Source organism: Corylus avellana, chromosome 2 (assembly GCF_965113065.1).
Source record: "Corylus avellana chromosome 2, dhCorAvel1.hap1.2, whole genome shotgun sequence".
Classification (NCBI taxonomy): domain Eukaryota; kingdom Viridiplantae; phylum Streptophyta; class Magnoliopsida; order Fagales; family Betulaceae; genus Corylus; species Corylus avellana.
Genome location: NC_142491.1, coordinates 35,776,680 through 35,795,884, shown reverse-complemented (window position 1 = coordinate 35,795,884; position 19,205 = coordinate 35,776,680). Strand labels below are relative to the sequence as shown.

At 35.3% G+C, this 19,205-nt stretch overlaps 1 protein-coding gene and 1 pseudogene across 2 annotated transcripts; both read right to left on the bottom strand.

Moving 5' to 3' along the window:
• Positions 1-548: 548 nt before the first annotated feature.
• On the bottom strand, positions 549-3,940 carry LOC132167641 (putative histone-arginine methyltransferase CARM1). The gene is made up of 5 exons (XM_088512765.1): positions 3,815-3,940; positions 3,211-3,288; positions 1,221-1,324; positions 900-1,072; positions 549-822 (listed from the first exon to the last, which is right to left on the bottom strand). Exons 1-5 carry the CDS (start codon positions 3,938-3,940, stop codon positions 551-553), a joined length of 753 nt encoding a protein of 250 aa, XP_088368891.1. The 3' UTR covers positions 549-550.
• An 8,815-nt stretch (positions 3,941-12,755) lies between these two features.
• On the bottom strand, positions 12,756-14,787 carry LOC132166961 (putative histone-arginine methyltransferase 1.4; annotated as a pseudogene). Its single transcript, XR_015911435.1, has 4 exons — positions 14,663-14,787; positions 14,342-14,514; positions 14,113-14,264; positions 12,756-13,190 (listed from the first exon to the last, which is right to left on the bottom strand). The product of XR_015911435.1 is annotated as a putative histone-arginine methyltransferase 1.4 (transcript).
• Positions 14,788-19,205: the final 4,418 nt, after the last annotated feature.

The window sequence follows — 19,205 nt, the reverse complement described above, 5'->3', positions numbered from 1 at the left end:
TATTCTCTATTATTTTTTTTCCTTGATGCAAAACACTGCAGTACAAAAGACCTTTGAATATCCTCAGCATTTGTAGTGAGACTAATGGGTGCAGGGAAACCAAGGGGAAAATTCTAAACATAGACCTGGGGCCAGATTGAATGGTCGCCAACAATGCAGTGAGCTATAGCTAAAACGGCACTTCCTCAAGTTGTAACAACACGTTGGAAGGAATGTGAGGTTGTAGGTTCAAGACCCACACAATGCACGTCTAACTTACCACTAAAACAAATTCTCTTCACATTATGATAATTTGCCCCAGAATGAGGGTGAATTAGCTTGTTGTGCCCACCTCTTCCTTTCCTCACAACAAAATAGAGGGAAAAACGGAAACTGCCAATTTTCCAACTAACCTTCTCAATTAAACTGCTTCATTTCTTATTATAGATTCTCAATATAATTTTTTGTTTTTATTTTTTTGATAAGTACATTCTCAAACTAGTAAACAAACATTGGAGTGGACACATTGGTCTAATAAGATGGTAAAAGTAGAGATGTGGATCGGAATAAACTAAATAGGATCAAAGAATTCCTCAATCACTGCCTCACGTAGAAAGTTCTCCACTCTTAGGCTCCTGACTAGCATCACATATCTGAAGGATAGAAATGCCATGACAGGGTTAGTCAATACCTGCGTGCTTATTAGCTGATGTTGTTGCTGATCTTGGGTTAACGGATAGGCTTGTGGTTGAGACATTCTGTAGTAGGGCTCCTTGAGATCAAGTTTGCATGATGATGTCTGAAGTATTCCTTCTTGTTCAGCACCAGGACCCCACATTTTAGCTGGTGAAGTTGAACTTGTTAGAAAACCAAATAAACAAATCAGAGACACAGAAACAAGAGAGAAGATAGAAACCAACTTGACAATGTCAGATAGATCGTATAACTCTGAGCATTGTGCGCAATCATGTGGAGTCGGCCAGTAATTTCTTGTCCTGCCATGACATAAATTGGCTGAGACAGAACGCAACGTAATTGGTACCAGTGCGTTGTTGGTGCACCAGGGGCAGTGGTAAGCCACCTTTGTACAGTGCTGTAGATCAAAGCAGTTTGAGCCCAAAAAAAAAAAAAAAAAAAAACGTTAAACAGATAGAACCCACATTTTTGCACGGTAAAGAAAATTTTGGAAGGATGCAGTCCTGTCCAATTGCAGATATTATTGATCAAAATCAATAGATTACCTCCCATTGAACAGTACATCAAACCAGCAAGCCAAGCCATGCACTCTAGCACCCACCGAGGAGATAAATCTCAATGGAATATCAATTTCATATAAATCTTCTTCCTGTAGGAAGAAATTAAGAGAATGGTCTAACTACTTGTATGCTGATTTACCAATACACATCAAAAGCTATCAACTATTTTGAAGAATTGAGAAATTCAATCAAACAAAGAAGATACAATTACAATGAATGGAAATTGAGTAGTACAATTAGGGCTGTAAATGAACAAGACCACTCGCGAACAGATTTGGGTTTGGCTCGGATAAATAAACTCGGCTACAATCGGTTCATTTATTAAACAAACAAAGCTAGAACAAATTTTAGGCTCATTTATTAAACGAGCAAAACATGCCAAAGCTTGGCTCAGCTCAGTAGGCTCGTTCATATATATATATATATATATATATATATATATATATATATATATATATATATATATATATTATCAGTATAAGTATATATTAATATTATAATTTATATCTTTGTTTAGGATTTTAATATATTAAAAATATATGTTACATAATTTTTGAATTATTTGGTTGGATCCCAAGTATTTCCAACCCTTGCTTACTAATCCAACCGTTGTGAAGGAAAGCTATTGAAGAGTGGGCTGAGATTTTTTTCTGGTTTCTAATGGAGCATAACGAAGCGTCAAAACACACAGAAAGTTCTGGAGAAAGCTTGAGATGTGTGAGCATTTCACACAGGCCAAGACTAGCATTTAATGTTATTGGATTTGGTGAACTTCCACGTACAACCATAGGCCATAGTCTCTTCCACTCTTGTTTCTCTCAACTCTGTCTGTCAACAATCTGTTGGAACTTGGAAGTGCTTGTTGCTCGGGGAAAAAAAGAAAAGAAGGCTAGAAGTGCTTGTTTTATACTGAAGCTTCTTCTTGATCTTGAGGATGACAACTGACAAGTGAAAGGCGAACTGGAGTTAGGGCTCGCACCTCAGCAACCACGCCATTCACTCGTGTAGGCCGCTCTTAGCCCTGGCCCGCTCCTCCTATGCCGAGTGGTGGTAGGACCACCAACGGCTCGAGTTCATCAGCAACGTGGTGCTGGGGTTCGCACTCAACAACCACGCCTTCCTGGCTACCCTGGGCTCGACCTTGGCCAACTCTCCCTCCTATGCGCGGGCAACATCAACATCGAGAAGCTAGTGCACGTCGCCATCTGCCATGACCTTCACTGCCATGTCAGGCACAACACCAAGGCTCTCACGATAAGGTTACACTTTGTTTTTTTGTTATGTCTTGGGTTCTTTTTATAATATTAAGAATTTGTTGGATGACATTTTGAAAGTACAGGTTTTTATTGCTTTCAAAATGAAATTTGCTTTAGTTAACTGAAAAGGAAGAAGATTAGTTGTTTCGAGAGGAATTTGGCTGGATGCGTGTATTATATGCTTGTTTTAGGCTAAGATTTGCTTAGAATTTGAGCAAAACATTGGTTATTGATTTGTTCAACAACACAAGATTTGCTTTGAAAAATTAAACGAGTTCGAACTCGGCTCATGTTTTACAAATTCGTGCCAGCTCGAACAGGGGGCTCAAGCTTGAGCCCATACAAATTTTCAATGAGCCGAGTTCAAACAGGCCAAGCTCGGCTTGGCTTGGTTCGATTACAGCCCTAAGTACAATGTAAGATGATGTTATTCATCAAAAATAGATCATCTCTCTATGTTATGCCTTGCATTGTCAAAAATAGGAAACATTTCTAAAACCCTTCTTTGAAATACAGAACTCAATAAGCTAGGCACACCAAATTACACTTGTCTGGCTGAAAATAAATTTCATGCAAAAAATTAAAATTATACTTATGACAGTTTCTTCTTAGGAAAGGCAATTGTATTGCAAAGAGTATGAAGGAGTATTCTAGATGCAAAATGAGAGATGTATATCTAACAAAAAGCGCAAGATCCTCTCTAACAAGTTAACTCATACCTTGCTTTTCATAAAGTCTATCACATGAAAAATTGGAGAAGCCACCAATAATCTGGGATCAAAAGCATCCACCACGGGCTGTGTGAAGAGTAAAACAGAAGCCATCAAATACAAAAACATCACCAAATTGCAGTAAATAGTTATTACAACATCATAATGGAATATTACCATCACAACAAAAAATGAAATAACAGAAACGTGCATATTAACACCCAAACACAACCCCAACATTCCTACATATTGATTATTACTCACAAAGCATATAAGAAAATTTATTTGGAGCCCCCATATTTTATAAGATCCCATAGAATGAAGAAACAAGCCAGCAGTTTAATGAACAGTTCGGAAAGTAGAGATGAGGTCTCAATACAAAAGTATCCAAAATAGTCACCTACAGAAAACTATGCTTTATGCGCCAAAAAGTGAACAAGTACAGATACAAGAAACCTTTAGGTGCCCAAATTCTACTTCTACACATGCTAATGATGGTATATATATTGTATAATGGTACATAAGATCAACCAGAATGTAGTTCCATATGTTTAAAGACAGACAAAGTTTGTTACTGGCAAGCAAAATGGGAAATAGAACTTTTAGATTGAACCTGAGAAAAGTATCCCTGGAATGCCGATCCATACAAGGATGTCAAATCAACACCATAATAATTCTGTTTCTGCCAAAAGAGGGCCAGTGCAAGAAAAAAAGAAAGTAATACATAAGATTTTCTCATGTGAAGAATGATAGTAAGAATCAGAAGAGATAAATAACAATCTAATCTGATAATTGATGAAAATGGACAAAAATGAAAAGTTGACTACAATAGCAATACCATGCATACAAGATGTTGCTATTGAATATCTATCAGCGATAAGAAGTCAGGATCATCACTATTTTATCCTGACGATTAGGTAAGGGGTAGGAATTTGCTTCTTTTTTCTTTCTTTTTTTGGGGGGTGGGGTACAATTTAATCTTGTTAGTGTGTTGATTGAAAAAATTTCTTAGTTTAAAGGGAACATTGCAAATTACTCCTCTATAGCTTAGGATGGATAACTGCATCTAATCGTTTTTTTTTTTTCTAATAATCAAGCAACACTTGCATTGTCATTTAAAAGGAGTGACCACCAAGTGCAAAAGAAGCGGACTACTAACTTTATCATTCTTTGTTCCATAGAAACTACACTTGGCTGGATCAATTGTAAGACAGTGGCCCACTAGAAATGCTTGAAATTGTTAGCTTCTCATCATATATATATATATATTTCAAGAGTTTTCCATACATAAATTATTCAATAAATTAAGTATTATTAATGTTCGAATCAAATAAGGAAACAAATAATATAAATGAAATTATAACCTTTTTTTTTCACACCAACAATATTTTTTTTTATTAACACATATTTATCTCTCTTATCCTAAATCACGTCAATCTCTCTCACTCTAAACTCATGTCTCTCCTTATACGGCAATAACGTTTCAAAACTCTTTCCTATAGACGTTGACAGTTTGCACAAAGTTTATTTAAAGATTTTCATGGAAATATATGTGACTCCGAATTATGATTTAAGGTATAAGATATTCGAAATGAATGTATTTTTGTGCTTTTATGTATAAATTTTTAGCAATTGTGAATTGATAATCTTTAGTTTATTTCTTGAGAATTTTTTTTTGTACTAAACACCGTTTTAAATTAGAGATTAGGTAGAGATGAATATGTTTATGTTTCGTTTTGTGAATTTTTTTTTTTTTTTTTTTGGTGGGTATTCAGCTATTCTTCATCTGAATGTTTTATAGGTTTTTTTTTTTCATTTGCTTTTTTGAATGTTCAGAATTATGAGTTTTATTTGTATTAAAATATAATAGGAATTACACCAAAAATATTAAAATTTTATGCTAATTTTATATTAATACTTTGATAATCAAAATTCATGTCTCTCTTTATACGGCAATAACGTTTCAAAACTCTTTCCTATAGACGTTGACAGTTTGCACAAAGTTTATTTAAAGATTTTCATGGAAATATATGTGACTCCGAATTATGATTTAAGGTATAAGATATTCGAAATGAATGTATTTTTGCGCTTTTATGTATAAATTTTTAGCAATTGTGAATTGATAATCTTTAGTTTATTTCTTGAGAATTTTTTTTGTACTAAACACCGTTTTAAATTAGAGATTAGGTAGAGATGAATATGTTTATGTTTCGTTTTGTGAATTTTTTTTTTTTTTTTTTGGTGGGTATTCAGCTATTCTTCATCTGAATGTTTTATAGGTTTTTTTTTTTTTCATTTGCTTTTTTGAATGTTCAAAATTATGAGTTTTATTTGTATTAAAATATAATAGGTATTACACCAAAAATATTAAAATTTTATGCTAATTTTATATTAATACTTTGATAATCAAAATTCATGTTTTCTTGCCTTATTCTCCTTCTTCTTCTTCTTCTTCTTTTTTTTTTTTTTTTTCTTTATGCTTTTCAATTTAAACTACACATATGGGGACAAATTTAGGTTGTTTTAATTTATTATTTAGATTTAGGGAAGATTGAAATGATTTATTTGATTGCATTAAATATTGCGTGAAAGATTTTGTTATTTTTGTATCCATAAAAAATAAAAAATAAAAAAAGATTTGTTATTTTGCTTTGTATTATTTTTTAAATGTCCAAAATTTTATGAGTTTTATTTGTATTGAAATATAATAAGTATTACACAAAAACCTATTGGGTTTATGGTTACTCTCAGTTTTGCTACCATTCTTAATATATTGTTATAGGGTTTAGGATTACTCTTTCCTTATTTTCTGTTCTAATTTATATATTATTTTTCATTCAAATTTCTTATTGTTCTTTTGTAAATTTATTTGACTTTGTTGTTCATTATGTTTTCTTGTGTTCTAATATTCCTTCTACAATTTTTTATCTCTTTCTTTGATGAAAGAAATAAAACTACTCCTATGAAAATAAATATTTTATTATGGGTCTTATGTTTTAACTCATTCCAGCTGGTTTTAAATTACACATATGAAATTTTTTTAAATATGTTTTAATTTATATGAATTAAAACTAAAATTATATATGGTTATTATGATGGTATATTTTTATGTGATTTATATATTCATGCAAACTTATGTGTAATTGTGTCACAACGTTCAACAATATACTATTGAATAGGAAGATGTGTTTTAAGTTTTAAAATCAAATTATAATGAATAATCCCGCGCATAGCGCGGGTTCTAAGCTAGTTAATAGTTGATACTTAAGTTTGATTCTTCACGCATACCTTGCCCTTTTTTAGAAGAAAACACTTCTCAATCTACTCTTTGATTTGCCTATTCTGTGGAATTTTGAATGGAGGCGTTCTGCTTTCATTTTCAGATCATACAACGATTTGTCATTGTTGACGTTGCGAAAGATCGACTTTATGTTGGGTGATTCTTCCCATACTCTTTTCGATCTTCAAATACTGCATTAGACATGCTTTTAAAATGAAAATGTTGATTTTCCATGCATTCGCATTTGTTGCAAACTCGTGTGTTACATTTGTCCAGTTTCCTCGTTAGCACATGTGGGTTAGTCAAATTAAAGCCTTAAAACCAGTTATCCAGATATTGGAAATAAAGTGAAACTTTTGGATTTTGTCTGCTCTGTCTAAACTCTAGATTTGGTTGTCCCAAAGTATTTGCCAAACTTGGTAGGAGAGAGTTCTGTTAGATGCTTTTTCTACTAACAATTTATTGAACCTCTATAACCTTGAAAATCCCTTTCAAGCAGTTCCATGCAAACTAACGTATGGAGCTATGCGCCCTATGTGGATAAGCATAGCACATGCACACACGGAAGCACATACTTTGGCAAGTTTCTTTGCTTTAGTTGAACTATGTTTCGTAAAACCTCATCCAGTTGAAGTGTCTATCTACATATGACTGATTAAAAAGTAGCCTTACATTGCTAGCCTTGATGCTTACACCTCAATGGTGCAAGAGGCACGCCAAATGCCTTCTTTTTCCAGCCCTGTGTAGGGGTCCTGCTCATTCATTCACCAGTTTGTGGCACATATCTCCAAGATTTTTGGTCTAAATGTGTTTGTGCAATACATAATGTTGTTCGAAGTTTCAAAATATAAGCTTTTGATGTTTTCTGTTAATCCCCCAAATAGGTGCAGTGAAAGTTTCTCTCTATCTCTCTCTCTCACCCAAAGTTGGTAAATTTCAGGGGCACAACAAGTTTTACAAGGAGAAGTTGTCAAACAGTTCTTGCAGCACATCTGCTTTCCATTGTGAGAGTAATTGCTCCACTTTTGCCCCATTTGGCTGAGGATGCATGGCAAAACCTTCCCTTTCATTATACCATAGAAGATGGTTCTATTGCTGAATTTGTTTTTGAATCAAGATGGCCAACCCCTGAATGAAACATGGCTTGCTTTTCCTACCAAAGAAATTGGCTTCTGGACAAAAGTTCGCGAGGTAATACTGTTTTTATTTAATGATCACAAACTGACCTAATTGAGGGTTTGTGTATTCTGGATGTATGTTCTCATCTCAATAATGGATTGTTGACAGCGAAGTGAACTGACTTATAACCTTTTGTTCTCATGAATGTCTCGAAAACCTTTTTTCTCTCCCAAATTCTGTATTGAAGGACATTTGGAAGTTTTGTTGCTCATAAAGAGACATCTGATAATATTTCTGGTGATATTTTCATGAAAAACGAAGTTGGGAAGTGTTTTGGTACTTCCACATACGAGAGATGCTCCTGATGCACTCTGACTACTATATACAATTTAAATTTTTATTTGGTCTCTGATTTCACAGTTGTCATGCTGAGTAACTTTCAATTTCCTTTTATTTAATTATCTCCCTTTTGAAATGCCATGTTAGAAGTTAATTTTTGTAAAAATTGGGGGACTGCTAGTGATATCTTTCTGCAATCTACTTGACCAGCTGCGAAATGAGGTGAATAAAGTCCTAGAGGTTGCTCGTGGTGAGAAACTGATTGGTTCCAGTTTAGAAGCAAAGGTTTATCTCCAGACATCCGATACCAGCCTGGCATCTAGATTGTGTGAGATGTGTGCAGCAAACAATGATGCAGACACATTGCATCGCATATTTATAACATCTCAGGTATGTTGAGCTTTGTGGTATTTGCATCTACTCTTAACTGATCAACTCTATTTAGTGATCCAGGTAAGGCTGTTCATTGCGTTTTCTCCTTTTAGTCGGGGAAGACACTGATGTGGTGCAATGAGCACCAACATACCAGTTCAACAAATTGGCTTGAGTAAATCTGTCTTGGCTATGTTTAGGAAATTCATCTATTGCTCGTAAGGTTATTTTGACTAGCCAAAAATATCAATAAAAAAAAAAACTCAAATCCAGCTAGCCAACAATGCATAAAAAAAACTAATAAAGTATTCAATACGATTTTCTCTCCGCTTCGATAGTAGTAAAAATAGATCAAGAAATAATATTTTTAATGGAATAGTGAAAATGTAGCTAAAATGCGGAGCTGGATGTAGGTGTTTTGGGAAAGTGAGTAGCTAAAATATATAAAAAGAAAAGTGTTCTTTAACTAAAATTTAGTTAAATATTTGCTGAGTTAGATATGAATACGCTATGAAGAGCAAGTACTAGTTATATGACCATGATGTTGGGAAAGAAAAAAAACCGACATCATGCACCAAGAAGCTATGACATTGTATTGGATTTTATTTAGGTGCCTGAACCGCTTAAAAACATATTGTTTTTCTTACCTAGCAATCTGCAGGCAGAGGTTCTTCCCTCTTTAGAGAATGAGCTAATTTCACGCATACCATTCAGTGGAGAGTGCCTCATTCAAGGACAGAGCAAGGTTTGGATTGGTGTGTCTCGTGCTGTGGGCTCCAAGTGTGAAAGATGCTGGAATTTTTCACCCCAAGTTGGCTCTTTTCTGGAGCACCCCACCCTTTGCAGCGGCTGCTATACTGTGGTAGGTGTTCAACCAATTCCAGCTGTAGCAGTTACAAGCTGAGATTTGGAGAGCTGCAAAATTTTCGATCTAGCTGACACAAGATTTTACTGGGTCAATTCAAATGTTAGAGCTTCAAGCATTTCAATTTCAATTTCACTTTACCCTTAGATTTATTTGATTCGACCAGTATAGTCTTTTCTGGCTTCCAATACCGCAAGCGAAAATCCAGTTTTGGCACAAAGTATTTGTTGAGACAGTCAAAAAAATGGTTGGCTTACAAGGTATTTGCTTACGCAAAGATCATCAAATTGTCAGCAAAAAGAAAATGATCAGAAACTTGAGGAGTGCTTGGAAGATGACATCCTGATCCCATAGAATTCCAAGATTTTTTATTGCTCCAATTTCAAATTAATTAGTTTATTTGGTAATTACCCCGCAATCTATACATATTTATCATAATAACAAACTAAATACAGACAAATTATACAACTTTTTTTTTTTGTAAGTACAAAAAATGAATGACAATCGATGGTTATGATAATGATAAAATTTTGTTTGACATGAGGTATTCAAGTTAATTCTTAAATGCTAATATAAACACGTGTTTGTGATTAATTAACAACCCATTTGAACAATGGGTGTCTGCTTGTATTTAATTATACTAAACACCGTTGTATTACCTTCTTGTTACAAAGAAATGAAATACAAAACAAGCATTATCTTCTTGTTCATCTCTCCAATAGAAAAATTAAAACAATTAAAAGCAAAAGGAAGATAAATAAAATAAAGGGAAAATTACACTTTACCCCCCAATGTTTGGGGCGATTTTTCAATTCAACATCCAATGTTTCAATTTTTGCAATGCACCTTTCTAAACTTCCAAATTTTTGCAATTTAACCAATTTTATCCCAAACTTTTCATATTGCCCCTAATTTTTTATTTTATTTTTTATTTTTATAAAAAATTTAAAAAATAAATAAAATTGGGGCTTTGGCCATCTGGCCATTTTTATACCCCCAATTTTATTTTTATTTTTTTTCAATAAAAAATTAGGGGCAATATGGGAATTTTGAGATAAAATTGGTTGAATTGCAAAAATTTGAAAGTTTGGGAGGTGCATTGCAAAAATTGAAACATTGGAGGTCGAATTGAAAATCGCCCCAAACTTTGGGGGGTAAAGTGTAATTTTCCATAAAATAAACAATTCTTTTATATGTATATATACACATGTTGGGGCCAAGAGAGAAACACCAAAAGCCTAAGCTAATAGGCTTGGGTTCACTTATGTATATATATTAAGTGCTCTTTTTCTTTATACTTTCTTAATGTAGTACTTAACAACCACCCATAACATAACAATAATTAGCTTTATTTCAATATTCACATAATAGGCACTTTTTTTCTTCATACTTTCTCAATATGGGACTCACAACAACACATAAATAACAATAATTAACATATTAAGGAAGGTAGGTGATGAAGAGGTGCTTCGCTTAGGCTACTTGTCATCACCAAGAATAGAATGTAGGAAATATCCTTGAGTCTTTGGGGGCATATTGAGTTGCACCAGATGGATTAATCTCCCAAACGCAATCAGCATGGCAACTGCCATCGTCCCGATTAAACTTGTAAATCAAAAAATCGTTATGAATAACAGGTTGATTGTCGGATACCCACGAAAAATCACATCTGAATTTTGTAGACCCTGAAAAATTGGGTCTAAAGCTGAAACTGAACGTCTGGTTTGTTGAGAGAATGTGGGTACCGATGTTGTCGTCTGATGAATGACAGGCAGCCGTAAGAGTAGCCGCCATATCATTTCTTATTGTCAAGACCACTCTGTAGTATTGGAATATGTTGCCTTCAACGCCACTCTTAAATGATCCACTCATAAACATAACCCACATGATTATCAATAGCAACGTTACATTTCTACCGGATGACATCATCTTCTTTCTTTATTTCTTACTTTTTTATCAACAGTTTGACTTTTAAATGCTCCCTTCCACGCACAATATATATATATATAGTGGTGAAAACTATACGTTTAAGAGGATAAAGTTAAAAAGAGAAATTGAAGTGGTCAACATATGCTATTAATTTGAACCAAATCTTACCTAGTTTACTTATTAAAAAGATGGTGTTTAGGTAGATAACATTTAGATTTGCTAATTTAATACATATCCCAATAACACATATGTTCTTTTGAGCGTTTCTGTTGCTTGTAATCTATCTATTAGTTTCTTAAGACACCTTTAACTAACTATTTTTTTCTATATCTAATGAAGCTTTTTCTTTTTATAGATGAGATGAGAAAATACAGAAGAAAAAAAATATGAAAGATTGTTGAGAGGAGGATCCCACTCATATTTAGAGTGCTCTTTCTTTTTAAGTCATTTAATGAATAAAACATCCTTTTAAAAATAGGGTTAAAATACCTTTTTTTAGTATGTGTTTTTCCTTATTATTAAGGGAAAAAAATGCAAAATCAATCTTTATAGTTTACCTGATTTGCAATTTACTATATAATGTATCAAAATGAATTCAAATATTCATGAGGTATGCGAAAAAAATAATTTAGTCTTTAGAGTCAAATTGTGTTCACTGACTTAACAAATTCTGATTGCAAGAAACGTTAGAACGAATAAAATTGTGATATTTGTCCAATTTAAGTCAGTGTCATACTAACGGAATCTATTAAACTAGTTGACGAAATTTGACTGTAAGGACCAAATTGTATTTTTGACATACCTTAGTGACCTTTAAGTTCATTTTAATATCACATTAAGTTAATTATAAATCAGGTAAACCGCAATGACTAATATTATATTTTTCCCTATTATTCATGTACACTTGACTCCTATGCGTACAAATCCTTCATGCATATACAATTATTTGTAGCTGATGGTAATAAAATTACGAGTTATGAGCAATAGATGAATAATATCTATAATTTGTTCCTTCTATATTTCTCCTTGTCCATGAATGTATATAAATTTCTTACAAATTGAGTCCTAAAAATTTCATCAACCTAATATCTAAAAGTGGTGCATCACGAGTATATGAGAAGCACATTTTTTTTGTACAATACTTTTAGCCGCTAAGTTGTATAAAATTTGTAAGAAATTTTTGTAAAATATATGGAATTGAGAAACACCTCTATGCATTCTCTCCACCGTCTCTCATCTTAATTTTTTTTTTTTTTTTGGAAAAAAAAAAAAACAAATCGAGATTCACTTAGAAGAGAGGGTCTTGAGAACACAGAAGCATTTCTCTATGGAATTTAGGGGGCATTCTATGGAATATATTGTCAACAAGCGCGCACATTTGGTGCATGCATAATTGCAACCAGATTGCTACCACTATGACCATGTAAACATTCTTTACACAATTCTTTACACGATATCATAAGCCACTTAAAACATACCACCTGTTAATTCAGCTGTTAAGATATGTCGCCACCAACCACTGTGTCATTGCAGAAATGTTATTCTCCCGAAGATTTAACTTACAAGGGCGTTTGACTAGACAAAGCCCATTATAACGGCCGCTAGTTCCACCACTAGATTCACATTTTTTTGTCCTTGCGATGTAGCAGATAGTAGAATACCTTAAGCTAGGCCCAATCAGGACCTCATGGTAATTAATATACAGAGCTCAGATTTAGCACCAAACAGTATTTTACTACCTGTAAGGTTTTATCATGATGAATTGTACAGGATCTGCTGCACAACCACTCAAATAATAAATAGTTGAAACATGTCACCAAAATTTACAATCAGACCTAAAACAAATGCAGGAGGTTGTGGGGGGAGGGGCTTATAAGTAAACTTGGACGTGCCCCTATATCCCTTGCACTGCTAGCTAGGGAAAGAGGTTTATGTTACAAACAGGTGCCCATGTTAGAAATGTTGGTCGGGCACCTCTAAATTTTAAACATTTCCCATTATTGAATTGAGCTGAGCGTCTGAATTTGGTGATGGTTGCTGCATTAACTCAGCTTCTTCTAAATCTTGAGATTGAATTGGTATATCCTGTCAACAATAAAAACAAGACAAGAACGAAACCAGCATCAATCACACAAACAAATGCAAGAAAAAGTGCTCTTAACAGATTTTGCTCCATGCACTCCAGGTGTCGAGCTAAAAACTTATTTTGAAATTTGCTAAAATTTCAATGCCAACAGGAATATACATAGAATAGAAGAGAATTTTAAAGCACGAAAATGTTGGACTCAACAGACAACAATACCTCAACAGGCCAAAACTATTGACAGGGATTATATTAATTTATTCCCTTTTATTTTTTTTTCCTTGATGCAAAACACTGCTGTACAAAAGACCTTTGAATATCCTCAGCATTTGTAGTGAGACTAATGGGTGCAGGGAAACCAAGGGGAAAATTCTATACATAGACCTGGGGCCAGATTGAATGGTCGCCAACAATATATGCAGTGAGCTCTAGCTAAAACGGCACTTCCTCTAGTTGTAACAACAGGTTGGAAGGAATGTGAGGTTGTAGGTTCAAGACCCACACAATGGATGTCTAACTTACTACTAAAACAAATTCTCTTCACATTATGATACTTTGCCCCAGAATGAGGGTGAATTAGCTTGTTGTGCCCACCTCTTCCTTTCCTCGCAACAAAATAGAGGGAAAAACGGAAACTGCCAATTTTCCAACTGACCTTCTCAATTAAACTGCTTCATTTCTTATTATAGATTCTCAATATAATTTTTTGTTTTTATTTTTTTGATAAGGACATTCTCAAACTAGTAAACAAACATTGGAGTGGACACATTGGTCTAATAAGATGGTAAAAGTAAAGATGTGGAATAAACTAAATAGGATCAAAGAATTCCTCAATCACTGCCTCAGGTAGAAAGTTCTCCGCTCTTGCCTGACTAGCATCACATATCTGAAGGATAGAAATGCCATGACAGGGTTAGTCAATACCTGCGTGCTTATTAGCTGATGTTGTTGCTGATCTTGGGTTAACGGATAGGCTTGTGGTTGAGACATTCTGTAGTAGGGCTCCTTGAGATCAAGTTTGCATGATGATGTCTGAAGTATTCCTTCTTATTCAGCACCAGGCCCCCACATTTTAGCTGGAGAAGTTGAACTTGTTAGAAAACCAAATAAACAAATCAGAGACACAAAAACAAGAGAGAAGATAGAAACCAACTTGACAATGTCAGATAGATCGTATAACTCTGAGCATTGTGCGCAATCATGTGGAGCCGGCCAGTAATTTCTTGTCCTGCCATGACATAAATTGGCTGAGAGAGAACGCAACGTAATTGGTACCAGTGCGTTGTTGGTGCACCAGGGGCAGTAGTAAGCCACCTTTGTACAGTGCTGTAGATCAAAGCAGTTTGAGCCCAAAAAAAAAAAAAAAACAAAACGTTAAACAGATATAAACCACATTTTTGCACGGTAAAGAAAATTTTGGAAGGATGCAGTCCTGTCCAAATGCAGATATTATTGATCAAAATCAATAGATTACCTCCCATTGAACAGTACATCAAACCAGCAAGCCAAGCCATGCACTCTAGCACCCACCGAGGAGATAAATCTCAATGGAATATCAATTTCATATAAATCCTCTTCCTGTAGGAAGAAATTAAGAGAATGGTCTAACTACTTGTATGCTGATTTACCAATACGCATCAAAAGCAATCAACTATTTTGACGCATTGAGAAATTCAATCAAACAAAGAAGATACAATTACAATGAATGGAAATTGAGTAGTACAATTAGGGCTGTAAATGAACAAGACCACTCACGAACAGATTTGGGTTTGGCACGGATAAATAAACTCGGCTACAATCGTTTCATTTAAAGCTAGAACAAATTTTAGGCTGTATATATATATATTCAGTACAAGTATATATTAATATTATAATTTATATCTTTGTTTAGGATTTTAATATATTAAAAATATATGTTACATAATTTTTGAATTATTTGGTTGGATCCTAAGTATTTCCAACCCTTGCTTACTAATCCAACCGTTGTGAAGGAAAGCTATTGAAGAGTGGGCAGAGATTTCTTTCTGGTTTCTAATGGAGCATAACGAAGCGGCAAAACACAGAGAAAGTTCTAGAGAAAGCTTGAGATGTGTGAGCATTTCACACAGGCCGAGACTCGCATTTAATGTTATTGGATTTGGTGAACTTCCTCGTACAACCATAGGCCATAGTCTCTTCTACTCTTGTTTCTCTCAACTACTCTGTCTGTCAACAATCTGCTGGAACTTGGAAGTGCTTGTTGCTCGGGGAAAAAAAGAAAAGAAGGCTAGAAGTGCTTGTTTTATACTCAAGCTTCTTCTTGATCTTGAGGATGACAACTGGCAAGTGAAAGGCGGAGTGGAGTTAGGGCTCGCACCTCAGCAACCATGCCATTCACTCGTGTAGGCCGCTCTTAGAAGAGGCCCTGGCCCACTCCTCCTATGCCGAGTGGTGGTAGGACCACCAACGGCTCGAGTTCATCAGCTAGTGCACGTCGCCATACGCCATGACCTTCACTGCCATGTCAGGCACAACGCTGAGGCTCTTCACGATAAGATTACACTTTGTTTTTTTGTTATTTCTTGGGTCCTTTCTATAATGTTAAGAACTTGTTGGATGACATTTTGAAAGTACAGGTTTTTATTGCTTCCAAAATGAAATTTGCTTTTGTTAACTGAAAAGGAAGAAGATTAGTTGTTTTGAGAGGAATTTGGCTGGATGCGTGTATTATATGCTTGTTTTAGGCTAAGATTTGCTTAGAATTTGAGCAAAACATTGGTTATTGTTTAGGGGTCCTGCTCATTCATTCACCAGTTTGTGGCACATATCTCCAAGATTTTTAGTCTAAATGTGTTTGTGCGATACATAATGTTATTCGAAGTTTCAAAATATAAGCTTTTGATGTTTTCTGTTAATCCCCCATATAGATGCAGTGAAAGTCTCTCTCTCTCTCTCTCTCTCTCTCACCCAAAGTTGGTAACTTTCAGGGGCACAACAAGTTTTACAAGGAGAAGTTGTCAAACAGTTCTTGCAGCACATCTGCTTTCCATTGTGAGAGTAATTGCTCCACTTTTGCCCCATTTGGCTGAGGATGCATGGCAAAACCTTCCCTTTCATTATACCATAGATGATGGTTCTATTGCTTAATTTGTTTTTGAATCAAGATGGCCAACCCTGAATGAAACATGGCTTGCTTTTCCTACCAAAGAAATTGGCTTCTGGACAAAAGTTCTCGAGGTAATACTGTTTTTATTTAATGATCACAAACTGACCTAATTGAGGGTTTGTGTATTCTGGATGTATGTTCTCATCTCAATAATGGATTGTTGACAGCGAAGTTAACTGACTTATAATATTTTGGTTTCATGAATGTCTCGAATACCTTTTTTCTCTCCCAAATTCTGTAGTGAAAGACATTTGGAAGTTTTGTTGCTCATAAAGAGACATCTGATAATATTTCTGTTGATATTTTCATGAAAAACGTAAAAGTGTTCTTAGAGAACGTGATTTTGCGGAATGAATTGTGCTGCTTTCTCATTAAGATTAAATAGAACAGAACATACAATTATAATCCATCACCAACTTTGATAAGTTGATGTGACTTCAAAAACTAATAACATAATCCTAACATAAGACTTAATACTAATCTGAAAGTAATAACAAGAGAATAAGAGAAGTAGAATGCAAACAGATGACTTAAAGAGTTTTCTGTTTGCATTAGAAGAAAGAGATACAGTACGACTAGAAGGCTTCAAATGCTTTGGTAGTGTGATCGATCGCACTACCAGGGACTTTTGCCTCAGAGGTACTGCGATTGATCGCAGTAACAGAAACTTCAAGGACTTCATCAACAGTATGTTTAACATGCCCCCTCAAGCTAAAAGGGGATGGAATCACTTGGAGCTTGGACTTGAGATAAAGGAATTGAGTTGAAGATAATCCTGAGGTGAAAACATCTGCAATTTGGTCGGCGGTGGAGATGAAAGATACTATGATGTCTCGGTTGAGGACTTTTTCTCTGATGTAGTGATAATCAACTTCAATATGCTTTGTTCTAGCATGATAAACCGGATTGGCAACCAAGGATAGTGCACTTACATTGTCACACCAGACAACTGGAGCCTTTGGAAGAGGAATTTGTATCTCTTTAAATAACATTCATAACCAAAATAGCTCAGTAGTAGTAATTGCAAGCGATCGATACTCAGCTTCTGTGCTTGATCTTGAGACCACAGGTTGTTTCTTTGAACTCCAGGAGATTAAGCAATTACCAAGGAAGATTGCAAAGCCAGACGTAGATCTCCTATCATCTGGACAGCCAGCCCAATCAGAATCACAAAAGGCATTCAGTTGAAGGTTGGTGCGGGAGTAAAACAAACCATGGTGGAGGGTGTTCTTGAGGTATCTGAGAACTCTCTTAACTGCTGACTAGTGAGTAACAGTTGGATGATGCATAAGTTGACAAAGCTGATTCACAGAAAAGGCGATATCAGGTCGAGTTAGAGTGCAGTATTGAAGAGCTCCTACTACACTTCTATACTCAAAAGGATCAAGCAGGGACTCTCCATTCAATCTGGACAACTGAGAACCAGATGAGCATGGGGACTTTGCAGGCTTTGCTTCAGTCATCTTGGTTCTATGGAGGATGTCAGTAACATATTTTGCTTGGCAGAGATGAAGCCTTGTAGAGCTTCGAGTAACCTGTATGCCAAGAAAGAAACTTAGAGAACCCAAGTCTTTAACAAGAAATTCCTTCTGCATTTGCCTAATAATCTTAGTAATCAACTGAGGATGTGTCCCAGTGATAATTATATCATCCACATATATCAACATAAAAACTATAATGTTATCAGTGAGAAAAACCAATAAAGAAGTGTCAACTAGAGAGGCAGTGAAGCCTATATCAAGTAAGTAGCAAGACAATCTATGAAACCAGGTTCTAGGGGCTTGTTTGAGACCATAGATTTCCTTTTGCAGTTTGCACACCATTTTAGGATTCTCCTTGTCAACAAAACCCTTTGGTTGTTTCATATACACTTCCTCATTGAGAGATCCATGAAGGAATGCATTAGAGATGTCCAACTGTCTAATCACCCAGTTGAAATGGACTGCCAGAGCTAGTATAATTCTGATGGTGGAGGGTTTTATTACTGGACTGAAAGTCTCAGTGTAATCAACTCCAGAGGTTTGTTCAAAACCCTTTGCAACTAGTCTAGCTTTAAATCTGTCTACAGCACCATTAGACTTCCTCTTGATCTTATACACCCATTTGTTATGAAGAGCATGTTAATGAGGTGGCCGAGGGCACAAAGTCCATGTTTTGTTGGAGAGAAGAGCCTTAAATTCAAGATTCATGGCATCTTGCCACCTGGGATCAAGAGCAGCTTTACTATAGCAAGTTGGTTCAGACTCAAGTAATACAGTATGAAAACTAAGTAGTGGATACCTAGAGGAGAACATCTTGTAGTCAGAAAAGGTTTTAGGTTTGAGGTTTTCTGTTCTAGACCTGGTAGTCATTGTGTGAGATGGTTGAAGAGGAGATTAGGCAGCAGCTGTTGAGGTAGGGTTTAGTTCTACAGAAGTGGATGAGTGTTGATCTATTGAGGGTGGATTTGAGAGGAGATGTGACCTAGATCTGGTAAGCATAGGATGCGATGGCTGAATATCTTGGGTTGCTGCAGTAGCAGCTGGTTCATCAGCAGGTATGATTGGTGCAGTAGGTGATGAGTCAATAGTGGGAGGAGATTGAGTGGCAAAAGGAGTATTTGCTGGTGAACTTGGGCAGGGGTTAGTATTGAAAGTAGACAAAACAGGTAAAGGAAAAGGAGAATCACCTTGTGCATGCAGCTTGGAAGGAAATTGTGCAGCTGCAAGATCCTTAGCTGGAAAAGAAGTCTCATCAAACACAACATGTCTTGAGAGGTAAGCTTTGTTTGTAACTGGATCAAGACATTTATAACCTGCATAGTTGTAACCTAAAAAGATACAAGGCTTAGATCTATACTCAAGTTTGTGGGCATTATAGGGCCGGAGCAATG

What these genes read in the sequence shown, in the direction of transcription:
- LOC132167641 (XM_088512765.1), bottom strand. Translation starts at nt 3,940, where the DNA reads ATGAGAAAATCTTATGTATTACTTTCTTTTTTTCTTGCACTGGCCCTC. An exon ending in TCCAGGGATACTTTTCTCAG is followed by an intron (nt 3,289 to 3,814) that starts GTTCAATCTAAA and finishes CTCTTCACACAG; the next exon opens with CCCGTGGTGGATGCTTTTGA. An exon ending in GATGTACTGTTCAATGGGAG is followed by an intron (nt 1,073 to 1,220) that starts GTAATCTATTGA and finishes TTTGATCTACAG; the next exon opens with CACTGTACAAAGGTGGCTTA.